The 16845-nt window shown below is 34.2% G+C and overlaps 1 protein-coding gene across 1 annotated transcript in view; it reads left to right on the forward strand.

Moving 5' to 3' along the window:
* nfatc1 (nuclear factor of activated T cells 1) overlaps nt 1–16845 on the forward strand; it is a 62436-nt gene that overhangs the window by 36593 nt on the left and 8998 nt on the right. The window contains exons 8-9 of the mRNA XM_067426150.1: nt 8051–8183; nt 10761–11399. Of these exons, the coding sequence (XP_067282251.1) occupies nt 8051–8183; nt 10761–11399 (772 nt within the window). The remainder of the gene's footprint in view (nt 1–8050; nt 8184–10760; nt 11400–16845) is intronic.

The raw sequence follows: 16845 nt of genomic DNA on the forward strand, positions 1-16845 counted from the left end.
TATATCACAACATTCTGATTTTATCTCATTATTCTGACTTTATATCACAACATTCTGACTTTATATCACAACATTCTGACTTTATCTCATTATTCTGACTTTATATCACAACATTCTGACTATATCTCATTATTCTGACTTTATATCACAACATTCTGACTATATCTCATTATTCTGACTTTATCTCACAACATTCTGACTATATCTCATTATTCTGACTTTATATCACAACATTCTGACTATATCTCATTATTCTGACTTTATATCACAACATTCTGACTTTATATCACAACATTCTGACTTTATCTCATTATTCTGACTTTATATCACAACATTCTGACTTTATATCTCATTATTCTGACTTTATATCACAACATTCTGACTTTATCTCATTATTCTGACTTTATATCACAACATTCTGACTATATCTCATTATTCTGACTTTATCTCACAACATTCTGACTATATCTCATTATTCTGACTTTATATCACAACATTCTGACTTTATATCACAACATTCTGACTATATCTCATTATTCTGACTTTATATCACAACATTCTGACTATATCTCATTATTCTGACTTTATATCACAGCATTCTGACTATATCTCATTATTCTGACTTTATATCACAGCATTCTGACTATATCTCATTATTCTGACTTTATATCACAACATTCTGACTATATCTCATTATTCTGACTTTATATCACAACATTCTGACTATATCTCATTATTCTGACTTTATATCACAACATTCTGACTATATCTCATTATTCTGACTTTATATCACAGCATTCTGACTATATCTCATTATTCTGACTTTATATCACAACATTCTGACTTTATATCACAACATTCTGACTTTATCTCATTATTCTGACTTTATTTCATTATTCTGACTTTATATCACAACATTCTGACTTTATATCACAACATTCTGACTTTATCTCATTATTCTGACTTTATATCACAACATTCTGACTTTATCTCATTATTCTGACTTTATATCACAACATTCTGACTTTATCTCATTATTCTGACTTTATATCACAACATTCTGACTATATCTCATTATTCTGACTTTATATCACAACATTCTTACTTTATCTCATTATTCTGACTTTATATCACAACATTCTGACTTTATTTCACAACATTCTGACTATATCTCATTATTCTGACTTTATATCACAACATTCTGACTTTATCTCATTATTCTGACTTTATATCACAACATTCTGACTTTATCTCATTATTCTGACTTTATATCACAACATTCTTACTTTATCTCATTATTCTGACTTTATATCACAACATTCTGACTTTATTTCACAACATTCTGACTATATCTCATTATTCTGACTTTATATCACAACATTCTGACTTTATCTCATTATTCTGACTTTATATCACAACATTCTGACTTTATCTCATTATTCTGACTTTATATCACAACATTCTGACTTTATCTCATTATTCTGACTTTATATCACAACATTCTGACTTTATCTCATTATTCTGACTTTATATCACAACATTCTGACTTTATATCACAGCATTCTGACTTTATATCACAGCATTCTGACTTTATTTCATTATTCTGACTTTATATCACAACATTCTGACTTTATTTCATTATTCTGACTTTATATCACAACATTCTGACTTTATTTCATTATTCTGACTTTATATCACAACATTCTGACTTTATATCACAGCATTCTGACTTTATATCACAGCATTCTGACTTTATTTCATTATTCTGACTTTATATCACAACATTCTGACTTTATATCACAACATTCTGACTATATCTCATTATTCTGACTTTATATCACAACATTCTGATTTTATCTCATTATTCTGACTTTATATCACTACATTCTGATTTTATCTCATTATTCTGACTTTATATCACAACATTCTGACTTTATATCACAACATTCTGACTTTATCTCATTATTCTGACTTTATATCACAACATTCTGACTATATCTCATTATTCTGACTTTATATCACAACATTCTGACTATATCTCATTATTCTGACTTTATCTCACAACATTCTGACTATATCTCATTATTCTGACTTTATATCACAACATTCTGACTATATCTCATTATTCTGACTTTATATCACAACATTCTGACTTTATATCACAACATTCTGACTTTATCTCATTATTCTGACTTTATATCACAACATTCTGACTATATCTCATTATCCTGACTTTATATCACAACATTCTGACTTTATCTCATTATTCTGACTTTATATCACAACATTCTGACTTTATCTCATTATTCTGACTTTATCTCACAACATTCTGACTATATCTCATTATTCTGACTTTATATCACAACATTCTGACTATATCTCATTATTCTGACTTTATATCACAGCATTCTGACTATATCTCATTATTCTGACTTTATATCACAGCATTCTGACTATATCTCATTATTCTGACTTTATATCACAACATTCTGACTATATCTCATTATTCTGACTTTATATCACAACATTCTGACTATATCTCATTATTCTGACTTTATATCACAACATTCTGACTATATCTCATTATTCTGACTTTATATCACAACATTCTGACTATATCTCATTATTCTGACTTTATATCACAACATTCTGACTATATCTCATTATTCTGACTTTATATCACAACATTCTGACTATATCTCATTATTCTGACTTTATATCACAACATTCTGACTATATCTCATTATTCTGACTTTATATCACAACATTCTGACTTTATATCACAACATTCTGACTTTATCTCATTATTCTGACTTTATTTCATTATTCTGACTTTATATCACAACATTCTGACTTTATATCACAACATTCTGACTTTATCTCATTATTCTGACTTTATATCACAACATTCTGACTATATCTCATTATTCTGACTTTATATCACAACATTCTTACTTTATCTCATTATTCTGACTTTATATCACAACATTCTGACTTTATTTCACAACATTCTGACTATATCTCATTATTCTGACTTTATATCACAACATTCTGACTTTATCTCATTATTCTGACTTTATATCACAACATTCTGACTTTATCTCATTATTCTGACTTTATATCACAACATTCTGACTTTATCTCATTATTCTGACTTTATATCACAACATTCTGACTTTATCTCATTATTCTGACTTTATATCACAACATTCTGACTTTATCTCATTATTCTGACTTTATATCACAACATTCTGACTTTATCTCATTATTCTGACTTTATATCACAACATTCTGACTTTATATCACAGCATTCTGACTTTATTTCATTATTCTGACTTTATATCACAACATTCTGACTTTATATCACAGCATTCTGACTTTATATCACAGCATTCTGACTTTATTTCATTATTCTGACTTTATATCACAACATTCTGACTTTATATCACAACATTCTGACTTTATTTCATTATTCTGACTTTATTTCATTATTCTGACTTTATATCACAGCATTCTGACTTTATATCACAACATTCTGACTTTATATCACAACATTCTGACTTTATCTCATTATTCTGACTTTATATCACAACATTCTGACTTTATATCACAACATTCTGACTTTATCTCATTATTCTGACTTTGTATCACAACATTCTGACTTTATATCATTATTCTGACTTTATATCACAACATTCTGACTTTATATCATTATTCTGATTTTATATCACAACATTCTGACTTTATCTCATTATTCTGACTTTATATCACAACATTCTGACTTTATCTCATTATTCTGACTTTATATCACAACATTCTGACTTTATATCACAGCATTCTGACTTTATTTCATTATTCTGACTTTATTTCATTATTCTGACTTTATATCACAATATTCTGACTTTATATCACAGCATTCTGACTTTATATCACAACATTCTGACTTTATATCACAACATTCTGACTTTATATCACAACATTCTGACTATATCACAACATTCTGACTATATCTCATTATTCTGACTTTATATCACAACATTCTGACTATATCTCATTATTCTGACTTTATATCACAACATTCTGACTTTATCTCATTATTCTGACTTTATATCACAGCATTCTGACTATATCTCATTATTCTGACTTTATATCACAACATTCTGACTATATCTCATTATTCTGACTTTATATCACAACATTCTGACTATATCTCATTATTCTGACTTTATATCACAACATTCTGACGTTATCTCATTATTCTGACTTTATATCACAACATTCTGACTATATCTCATTATTCTGACTTTATATCACAACATTCTGACTATATCTCATTATTCTGACTTTATATCACAACATTCTGACTTTATCTCATTATTCTGACTTTATATCACAGCATTCGGACTTTATATCACAACATTCTGACTTTATATCACAACATTCTGACTTTATCTCATCATTCTGACTTTATCTCATTATTCTGACTTTATATCACAGCATTCGGACTTTATATCACAACATTCTGACTTTATATCACAACATTCTGACTTTATATCACAACATTCTGACTATATCTCATTATTCTGACTTTATATCACAACATTCTGACTATATCTCATTATTCTGACATTATATCACAACATTCTGACTTTATATCACAACATTCTGACTATATCTCATTATTCTGACTTTATATCACAACATTCTGACTATATCTCATTATTCTGACTTTATATCACAACATTCTGACTTGATCTCATTATTCTGACTTTATATCACAACATTCTGACTATATCCCATTATTCTGACTTTATATCACAACATTCTGACTATATCTCATTATTCTGACTTTATATCTCAACATTCTGACTATATCTCATTATTCTGACTTTATATCACAACATTCTGACTATATCTCATTATTCTGACTTTATATCATAACATTCTGACTTTATCTCATTATTCTGACTTTATATCACAACATTCTGACTATATCTCATTATTCTGACTTTATATCACAACATTCTGACTATATCTCATTATTCTGACTTTATATCACAACATTCTGACTATATCTCATTATTCTGACTTTATATCACAACATTCTGACTATATCTCATTATTCTGACTTTATATCATAACATTCTGACTTTATCTCATTATTCTGACTTTATATCACAACATTCTGACTATATCTCATTATTCTGACTTTATATCACAACATTCTGACTATATCTCATTATTCTGACTTTATATCACAACATTCTGACTTTATCTCATTATTCTGACTTTATATCACAACATTCTGACTATATCTCATTATTCTGACTTTATATCATAACATTCTGACTTTATCTCATTATTCTGACTTTATATCACAACATTCTGACTATATCTGATTATTCTGACTTTATATCACAACATTCTGACTTTATCTCATTATTCTGACTTTATATCACAACATTCTTACTTTATATCACAACATTCTGACTTTATATCACAACATTCTGACTTTATATCACAACATTCTGACTTTATATCACAATATTCTGACTTTATATCACAACATTCTGACTTTATATCACAACATTCTGACTTTATCTCATTATTCTGACTTTATATCACAGCATTCTGACTATATCTGATTATTCTGACTTTATATCACAACATTCTGACTTTATATCACAACATTCTGACTTTATATCACAGCATTCTGACCTTATATCACAGCATTCTGACTTTATTTCATTATTCTGACCTTATATCACAATATTCTGACTTTATATCACAACATTCTGACTTTATATCTCAACATTCTGACTATATCTCATTATTCTGACTTTATATCATAACATTCTGACTTTATCTCATTATTCTGACTTTATATCACAACATTCTGACTTTATCTAATTATTCTGACTTTATATCACAACATTCTTACTTTATATCACAACATTCTGACTTTATATCACAACATTCTGACTTTATCTAATTATTCTGACTTTATATCACAACATTCTTACTTTATATCACAACATTCTGACTTTATATCACAACATTCTGACTTTATTTCATTATTCTGACTTTATATCACAATATTCTGACTTTATATCACAACATTCTGACTTTATATCACAACATTCTGACTTTATCTCATTATTCTGACTTTATATCACAGCATTCTGACTTTATCTCATTATTCTGACTTTATATCACAACATTCTGACTTTATATCACAACATTCTGACTTTATCTCATTATTCTGACTTTATATCACAGCATTCTGACTATATCTGATTATTCTGACTTTATATCACAACATTCTGACTTTATTTCACAACATTCTGACTTTATATCACAGCATTCTGACCTTATATCACAGCATTCTGACTTTATTTCATTATTCTGACTTTATATCACAACATTCTGACTATATCTCATTATTCTGACTTAATATCACAACATTCTGACTTTATATCACAACATTCTGACTTTATATCACAACATTCTGACTTTATTTCATTATTCTGACTTTATATCACAACATTCTGACTATATCTCATTATTCTGACTTTATATCACAACATTCTGACTTTATATCACAACATTCTGACTTTATTTCATTATTCTGACTTTATATCACAACATTCTGACTTTATCTAATTATGCTGACTTTATATCACAACATTCTGACTTTATATCACAACATTCTGACTTTATCACAACATTCTGACTTTATATCACAACATTCTGACTATATCTCATTATTCTGACTTTATATCACAACATTCTGACTTTATCTCATTATTCTGACTTTATATCACAGCATTCTGACTTTATATCACAACATTCTGACTTTATCTCATTATTCTGACTTTATATCACAACATTCTGACTTTATATCACAACATTCTGACTTTATATCACAGCATTCTGACTTTATATAACACAATTCTTACTTTAAATTACAATTCTGACTTTATATCACAATTCTGACTTTATATCACAGTTCTGACAATTTTATATAAGTTTATATCTCACAGTTGTGAGAAAAAAAAGTACACATTTTGAGATAAAATGTTATCTTTTTATCAATTATCTTTTAAATCGTTTTATTCTGTGGTGGAAACAAGCTTCAATAAAAAAACTGAATTCCTTTTACCTTCATAGAAAATTACTACTTTGGGGCGTAACCAGGGTTAGGCTGCCAAATGGCCTGAATAGCCTTCATTCTTTTTTTCACTGAATATGTTTTTCACTCAGAAATACACATTACAAAATTAAAATGAGTTGTCAATGACAGATAGATAGATAAATGGTGTGTTATTGGCATTTTAATACTTTTAAGTACATTTTTACTGAAGTAAGTTGAATTGTAAGTAGAGTTGGAGTTCACTGCAGGCCAAGGATCCCAAGCACAGCTGCAGATCAGACTAATAGATGAAATTCTCTCAAACACATTGTGCTTGGTCTGGCATTGCTCTGCGGCTAAGGCGATGTGCTAATATAAATAGTCTGGAAGCTCACCTGCACATGGTTCTAAAACCTGCAAGAAGACTGATGACTTCCTCTCTGGCTACTGTACAGCACTTCCATCAGTTTCTTCTCAGCCACACAGGGTTCATCTCAGGGTGGAGGAAAAGAGGTTGGAGATAGACAGTTTGACACTCCCAGCACCTTTCTCATACTGTAGTTATAATCGCAGACGGTTCAGTGGTCAAAAGTTCAGTGGCGTCTGGAGACAGAGAGGGGAGACGCGCTGGGGAAATAAACTGTCTGGACGGAGTCCCCGGACACTCTCTCATTCAGGGTGAGAAGCGTAAAAAATAACACCGTCTGCTGTATGCAGTTTAGTTTGTCTGAACCTCATCTGCCCCGAGCTCACAAAGCCACAATCGCTGGATGCGTGTATAGCTGTTGGACGCTGCACATGGTGTGAGGTTGAATAACGAAGACAGTGCTGTTAAGGTTTTTGGTATCTAGAACCTTTTTTTTTTCGCCCATCACTGCAACATCAACTGACTGAAGTTGTTCATATATTGAATTTCAGGTGGCTTTGCTTGTGGAAGTCCCATCATATCGGAACCAAAGAATATCCAACCCAGTTCAAGTGAATTTCTACGTGTGCAATGGCAAACGGAAGAGAAGCCAGTACCAGCGTTTCACATACCTGCCCACAAACGGTAAATAAACGCCTCTTTCCCCTTAAATTCACACATTCTTTTTCCAATCTGACTAAAAAATTCAGAAGAAATTCTAAAGCCTTTTTAGTGGATGGAATTGTGGCTATTTTTTCTTTGTTAAAAGCATTTCCATAAAATTTGTTCTTTTCCATACCTGCTCCGGGAGCAGTGGAAGGGCAGTGACAGGGTGGGGTTCCAGTATGTGAATGCTATTATTCAAATCCCGACTGGTTGCCAGGTGAAAAAAAAAAATGACTTGACATCTGAAAAGTCCTAACCACCGCTAATTCCCTCAGGCCCAGTGTGCGTAACCAGTGGGTGGTTCAAAGGCTTGAGTCAGACCCAGCTTGTCCCAGCCCTGTCTCCTGAAGTGTGGGCACTGCAACTGCAGGATGTCCCACTCACACTGCAGTACTGGCTTTTTTTAGACTGGATGCTGTAAAGGTGATGGAGGGAATCTGTCCAGCCCATTTCAGGAATAATTTGTCTTTTAGAGCAGAAGCTTCAGGCCAAAGACCCCGAAAACAAAATTTTTTTTAAATATTTTTTTTATTAGTGCATAATTATTATTTGATTATTATTGTTATTATTTTTTTAATTATTATTGATGTGGAAGTCGTATGATGTGGAAGTATTTTATATTTTTGAACAATGGGACATTTTACACTTATTTTTAGGGCAGGAGTCTCCAGGTCACGGCCAAAAAACCCTAAAATAGTTTTTTTTGGCTCTAGCTGAATTTATTTATTATTATTTTAAATTCACCTAGAAGTGCATGTTTTATAGATAACTGTTATTGATGTGTTAAGAGTCCTACAACTTTAATTTATGTACCTAAAATGTACTTTATAGATTTTATAGTGGTAAAACCAGTTTAAAAAAAATTAGCTAAACTTTAGCTAAAGTTTAAAACCCTTTAGTTTAAAAGTCCTTGTAAAACCCTTTCATACACCTGATATATGGCTTATATTAAGTATTTAATTGTATTCTGATCATGATGAGGAGATTTAGAGACATCCATTTGTCTAATTCTATTTTAAAGGAAAAAATATAACCCTGAGTCTGTGTATCTTCATGTTAACCCAGAATGATAAATGGTTCCTCATTAGTTTAATGAGTCTATAAGCTTCAGTGGTAAGTGATACAAACATTTGAATAATCTGAGATGGTTTTGGGGGTTAACACGAGGCAGAGTGACAGATATCTGCCTGCCTGTATAGTCATGTGCTAGAAGCCTCATTTCCCCTTTTAGGGCTTAAAATAGGTGTCTAGGCTCTATTTTAAAACTGCGGTCTATCTGGGCGGCACAGAGAGTTCCCCTTTTTCTCTGTATTGTTGACAGAATGCAAAATAAAACTTCAGGGCTTCTGTAGAGGCATGTTGGTGTGAGGGATGTCTCATCGCCGAAGAAAAATAAACTGCTGCTGACAGTCTGTTGAAAAATGGAGCCAGAAGTTAAAAGGTGAAAAATGTAATGTCATGAGGATGAAGAGTTTACAACAAATGAATTCTCCCCAGTAGCTCAACATCTGTTCACAAGAATCAAATACATCAAGAAACACCAATGTGTTAGTTTTTAGGGGTAGTTTAAGCTAGTCTTTATCAGGCTTTTTAACGCTTACAAAGAAATGAATGTTTTGAACAAAAAAAAGATATGGATGACTTTGAAATTGCTTAAGTGTAGTGACTTTCCTGGAGTTATGCGTGTCCTTTTGAAATAGGAAGGCTTATATTTACATAACAATCATGTTTCGCTGTTTGCTAGTCAGATGAAGATTGTGTTGGGGGAGGGACATTCTCATTCTAGTGAGCATCTGATTGGGCAAAAATATAACCAGTATTATTGGCCTTTTTTACCTCAAAGAGAAAGATTAAAATTAAATAAAAACATCAAAATCAGGTAAAAGTAAATTTTGTCATAAGCATATAGATGTTCTCAGAAGCTAAACGACATGAACCGAAAGTATACCACATAGTACTCCATTTTTTTCTTTAAAATCTCTTCAAAGGCACCTTTGCTACTTGTGCATATGTTAAAAATGGGCAACCTCACTATTAGTTTGAACTCCATGCACTCGAAATGTAGGATCTGCTGATCTGTTTCTAATCCAGTCTCATTCCAATTCTTGGCAGTTTGGCTCTCTTAAACCTGAGATCGAATCTTAAAATGACACTCTGAAAAAAAAGTTTTTTGTAAAGCTGTGGATGTGAAACTACTGTAGCAGTAAAATATTTCATAATGCACGCTTATATGGTATTAGCACTGGGGGCAGATCCAAAAAAAATAGCCCTTTTATTTTCGAAAGCAGCTGGAAGGCTCTTGTGGTGATGATTCATCCCTTTTTTCCCTCTTTCTTTAAATATTTTCAGTTGGGCGGGAGCGTGTAGCCTCAGACACATAGTCTCATTGATGAGAATGTTTGTTTCGCTGTGGGTATCCTAGCCACAAACCCACTCACTCGCGCTAGCTCGCATAGTCACATGAACCCGGAACGTGTTTTTATTAGTTTTTCTCTTTTCCCCCGTTTTCTTCATCTGATCTTTCTCTTTGCTCTCTTTTCGCCTTCGCCTCCCCAGTTCCGACCATAAAAACAGAGCCGCGCGACGACTACGACCTTCCCCAGGTATGTGCGCCGCTCCATCCTGTTGGGTTGGCGCTGCATCCGAAGCCCTACTACAGCCCCCCAGGGATGACCCCCATGATACCCTCAGAACTAAGGCCCTGTGTGACGGGCTCGTTTGCGTCGAGCCCTCAGAGACTTGCGGCAAAGCCCACCTCCCTGTCCTGCTCGTCCTCCCCCAGTACCAGCCCCAAACTACAAGATCTTTCCCCCCCTCACATCTCCACTAAGTGCCTATCAGCGGGATCGAACTTGGGCCCCCAGTCTCCTACAGTCCCACACGTCTCCACCATCCAGCCCACACCAGGACGCTACCCGCAGTCCATGCTCTACCCAACAGGAAGCGCTGCATCCTCTCCAGGGTCCCATCCTTCCACCCCAAACTCTGCACCAGAACTCCCCTTCACTCCCAGCCACAGTCTGGCCCAATCACAGGCCACCAGTGAGGCCTCTGCTTTAGCAGCTCAGATAACCAAAGGACCAGTGAGGGGCGGGTCCTCCCCGCTCCTACAGGAGGAGGAAGACGCCCCCACCATCCTGGCTGTCAGCATCAAGCAGGAACCACAAGAACTGGATCAAATGTACCTAGATGATGGTAAGTGACAGCGCAATATTCAACGAAATTTAGTGACCGGTTGCATCGTAGTCTGGTGATGTAATGCCCAACAGATGTTTCTAATTGCTTGATGTTTTTGCCTGAGTGCTCCCTCACAAAATTAAGACTGTTAAGATCCAGCGCTAAACCGTACTGCCACAATGACAGCGGCCCTGTTCCATGATGTTTAATATATCGGGAAAGCAAGTTAAATTAACTGGAAAGTTAATGAATGACTTCATCGGTTTTCCTTCAACTTTTGTGTTAAATTTTAAGCATCTGTGGAAGAAACATTCAACAGATGGAAGAATTTTAACATTAGATCTGTCTATTAAATCATAAAAGCTAATAGATAATGGTTTTCTAGTCTTAGCCAGAACTTTGACTAAATTGCGAAACGTCTGATCTACATCACAGCTTATTCCGGGCCCAGACCTGCCAACTTAGACAGAAAAAGACTATCTGAATGACACATAATTCAACAAATCACAGTTCAACAATAATAGGCCGCTATGGAACAAATAAATAAAACAACAGCCTCTGAGAACAGTTTTACAAAAATCGGTGGAAAATGTGCTTAGAAAATGTGTATATAATATTTGCTTGTAAAAAGTAATGTATTTTTTTTTTCACAGACAAAAGTCAAACAAAACATCAAACAAAAAGGAACACTAATGTTCTAAAGTAGGGCTCAGTAAGGCTTTATGGACACCAAAGCTGCATTTACTTTATTTAATCAAAAATACAGTACAATCAGTAATATTGTGAAATATTATTACAATTTAAAATAATTTTGCCATGCACATTTTTATCTATATAGCCATGATCTAACAAATCCTACTCTGAGTGCCTTGGACTACTATTTTTTATTAAATTGAATATGCCTTATCCCAAATTTTCTACCAATAAGTACAACATAATACCCAAATAGCACCCTTTGCATACTTTAATTTATTCTGGCAAACTTTGTCAAATCCAGTGAATATTTCATCCTTATATACACAACTTTTTTTCCAGGCTGACTGATTAAAAATCCTTTGTGCCCTGACTCCAGAAAGTTGAGGAAAATCAGCCAATCAGATTAGAGCTTGCCAGATTGAGAAAGTACTGTCCAGTTTTGTGTGTAATATGCATCTGGCGGTCTCTGGCCGGTCTGTGGGTGTACAGACATTGAGACGAATGGCTCTCTAGCGTATTTGCAGAGACCCAGACCTTAGTGTTTATGAAAAGATCTGCTGAAACATCACATGGTGATTCAAGCCCAACAGGAGGTCACTTTTCAGTGCTGTCATTTAGTTTGTATCATGCTGATATACAAATAGTCTGGACATTTCACCATCCACCCCGCAGCTTTTCAACACTATAGAACATGTGACAGGACATCAGTATTTCTCAAACCGCGTTCTCTCCAAAGTCTTCCTAGGGCATCCTTCCTGCTGCCCTAAGAACACTATTGCAAATGTACAACTCCTATATGCTAATTTAGTGAAGAAAATTGTCTTAAATCATTTTGTAGACAACAAACATCATGCTAGCGATCTAAGATCCTTCCATGGAGTTTAAGATGCCGGATAGTGGATTACGGATGCCATAGTGGTTTCCTTAGGTTCCATTCGAGGCTTAAGTCTTCATACATTCGAGCAGTTGAAATATAGTCCATACTGCTTAAACTAAGCGGAAACATGGACAAGTAGTTATGCATGGAGTGAGAGTGGGATTTTTTTATGGTTTTGCTTGTCAAAATTATTACCTGTCATTTCTCCCCTGGCAAAATATAACCCGATTTAGCGAGCACTAACACGGCTCCCTGTGTCATAAGTTCGGATTACATTTCTTCTAGATTGCAGCTTTAATGGACTCTGTCAGGTGTGGCATTCAGGGAGCTTGTCAACCACTCTCATTAATTTGATTTGAAACAGAGGCACTTTTCTACAAGCACAATGCCGTCGTCTATCATCCACGGCTGTCAACGTATCTAGTATTGAGGTTTTCTGAGGCTTTAGTTGTCTTATTATCATTGAAGATGTTCTTACTTCTTATTATATACTTGAATAAGCTGTCAGTGTGATGAAGGTATTTTCAAACTTCACAACCAACCACTTATTCAATATTTCAATCTTCATTTACTGCTCACTCGTTCCTCTGATATGGTTCTTCTGTTGTTTTCCTTTGCTTCTTTGAGGAGGGGTTACAAACCCTTTTACTCATGGAAACTCTTACAAAAGCTGGCTGCGAGCCTGGCTCCTGGCCTTCACCAGCCGTAAGCTTTGAGGGGCCTCACTGCAATAAAGCACACTGACTTGGCCGCTGCCGACACAAGCCTGTGGCTTGAGCGCTGCCAGGAAGAGCGATCCAGCTCGGGCCGAGCCAAAGCAGTAGATCCTGCTGTAAAGGAGGGGGTCACTACGGGAACCGCTCCACACCACGTGACCCACGAGCTGGGTTCCCCATAAGAAACCACAACAAACTTTCCAATTCAGCCTGTTAAGAAATGTATGTAGGAGTGGTGAGCAGTTTGAACATTCAGAGTGTTGAGCAAGTACAGTGAGGACTTGTGAAACGTATAATGCAAGATGGAGAATTTAGAATAACACATTTTTTAACCTGATACACTGTTAATTTATGACTATAAATAATAGAAATGTTCCCCATAACAGTGTTGGGGAAAGTTACTTTGAAAATGAATGGATTACAATATTGCATTACTCCCTTAAAAAGTAACGGATTGAGTTGCTTAGTTACTTTTTAAGAAAAGTAATGCGTTCAATTACTTTTGCGTTACTTTTTCTCACCTTTGTTTTCTATAACAAAAAAAGTTCTATTTTTGTGCAAATGTAAAGACCTCTTCACACCAAAATTTTAATAATAAGCCTCGAGCAGAGGTAAAAATGCAAATTCACGCATGTACAGTAGAGGGCGCTGCTCAAACAAACCTTTTAGCTGTGCTGCTGTTCTGGATAAAGGAAGAATAGGACGCAGGAGAAAAAAGTTGAACACCAATAAAAAACAAAAATCTAAAGTCATTTTTGCTTTTACCTTAATCATCAAAAGTTAGCAGCAAAACATTAGTCAATACAGGTAGATTAAATACATACAAATATTTGTTTTATTTAATATTGAATTATTGGAGGTTTGCAGAGTATTCTGATTTTGCATTTGACTGATTTTATTCATTTTGAGGAGTACTTCATCTTTATTGTGCAAGTGAGATAAAGAAATGTTCACATTTAATCCAGAACTACAATAACCTGTTCACACACAACACCTTACTCTCAATTTTTTTCAACATGGGGAGAATAGAGCTGTCAATGAAATGTGAAATGATGTTGAAAAAGTCACTCAAATAGTTTGTTGTAAATTTTAAAAGTAATGCGTTACTTTACTAGTTACTTCGAAAAGTAATTTGATTACGTAAGTTACTTGTAATGCGTTTCCCCCAACACTGCCCCATTATGTGATAAGCATTTTAAACTTTAGGACTGTTTATGAGTTCTTATGGTGTCTTGACCATTGCTTGAAGTGATTGTCCACCCAAACCTGTATGACTATTTATTTTGTGAAGAAAAGAAATAAGATATTTTATGTAAAGGTTTTGCTCCTAAACAACACTGGACCTATTCTACCCAATGTATGGATAATTATTTTCATAAGTAAATTATGAATTTTCATTTTTGAGCAGGTTATCTCTTTAAATAATGTAATTTGATAAGTGCTTACATAAGAGTTGAATAGAAGAGATTGGCTAGACATCGGTAGACGGTAGACGCCAACGCCTCGAAGTTGATGACTAATGGTATCGTAATTTTGCTAATATTGTAGCAAAGCCCTAATATATCTTGTGGTCTGGTACTCGGTCATGCTAACATAGTTTTTGAGGAAGATATACCCTTGTGAGTCAATTATGAGGCCGGTCATTGCGTAGATGAAAAATCCCAGTGTGATTGTGATCCTGACCTGAGGTCTGTTTTTCTTGTCTTCTGCTGATTAAAACAATTAGGACTACTGGGAGTTTTGCCGCTTGCGGACCCCTTAATGAGGCTAACAGTGCTGGTGGGATAATTGTTTGGTAGTTCCTTGTTCCCCCATTGTTTCCTGAAGGTAGAGAGCGGGCCAGGTCTCTGGGCTCTATCACACGGATCCAGCTGCTGCTTTTCCTGGTCCAGCAGGAAACAGGTTCTTGGATTACCTCACATCCACATATTCACTTCCTAGTCAGAGTCACAACAGCAATCCCAAAGATACAAGACCTTTATATCAGCGTTCAAGAGGTACATTTGGCAAAATATATAGTACAAAAAAAATTCTAAAGAATATTTATTTGTTTATGAAGAAATGAAAGGCCTTCATTTCTTAATTTAGTCAGAACGATACATAAAAGGATGCTAATTGGTGGCTAAAATAGTCATTGGCTGTAATCAGGAAGAATTCTAAACTTTTTATTTCAATGTCAGAGCATCTAATTGGAATGAAATGTGGAATGGACACTGAGTGGCTATTGCCACTTTCCTCAGCGGGTCTGATCTGAATTGGTTTGTTTTATATATTTCTACATTAACATTTATGCACTTGGCAGACACTTTTAACCAAAGTAAATTGCACTGCTTTAGCCACTGTATGCTGCCAAGACTATTTTAGTATTGTTCTGGTATTATTATAGTTTTTTTAATTCATATTTTGAATTAGTTTTTATTTTTATATTCTCATTTTTATTATTAATTACAATTGTAACTATATTTATATTTTTATTTTTATTTTAGTTTTCAATATATTTCCAGCTGGTAACTTTAGTGCATATTTTCATTTTGCTTTTCATCTAATATTTATGTTTTATTTCATTTCAGCTTTATTTCAGCGAAGACATTTTTGTTGTAATTTACTTTTTAACGATAATAAAACTGCTTCATGCATTCCCTGTGAATCAAACCCACGGTCTTGGCATTGCTAGCTCCTACTGTTTGAGCTATTGTTTAAAAAATCCTCTGCTGTTATTGAACTGGAAATGGCGTCTAACGCCCAAAATTCTTTGTCCATGCAGAGGGCTAATAAAAACCCTGGCTGGCTAATGCAACGATTCATGAACACCGTCTCTGTTGCACTCTATAAACTCTGTTCATGCATAATGTTCACTCTGAATCATTTATCACGTGCTGAAATACCTCTTGAGTCATGCTAAGCTTATCGGGTTATGAAGGGTAAGTCTCGGCTATTCTTTGCCAACTCAAACAGCACCAGGCTGAAATCAAAAACACTTGTTAGTTTGGTATGAAGCCCTAAGTAGCGTCTCATATTGCAGCTTTATTATAGTGTATCCAGTCACTTATCACTTGTTGAAGTCCTTTCATTAGACTCCTCATTCGAAATGTGGCATCAAATTGAGATGTATCCTATGGCAACTGCCAACAGTTTTCTTTTCAAGCCAACAGTGTACAAAAGCAGCATCGCAGTA

This window comes from Pseudorasbora parva, chromosome 19, assembly GCF_024679245.1.
Source record: "Pseudorasbora parva isolate DD20220531a chromosome 19, ASM2467924v1, whole genome shotgun sequence".
Classification (NCBI taxonomy): domain Eukaryota; kingdom Metazoa; phylum Chordata; class Actinopteri; order Cypriniformes; family Gobionidae; genus Pseudorasbora; species Pseudorasbora parva.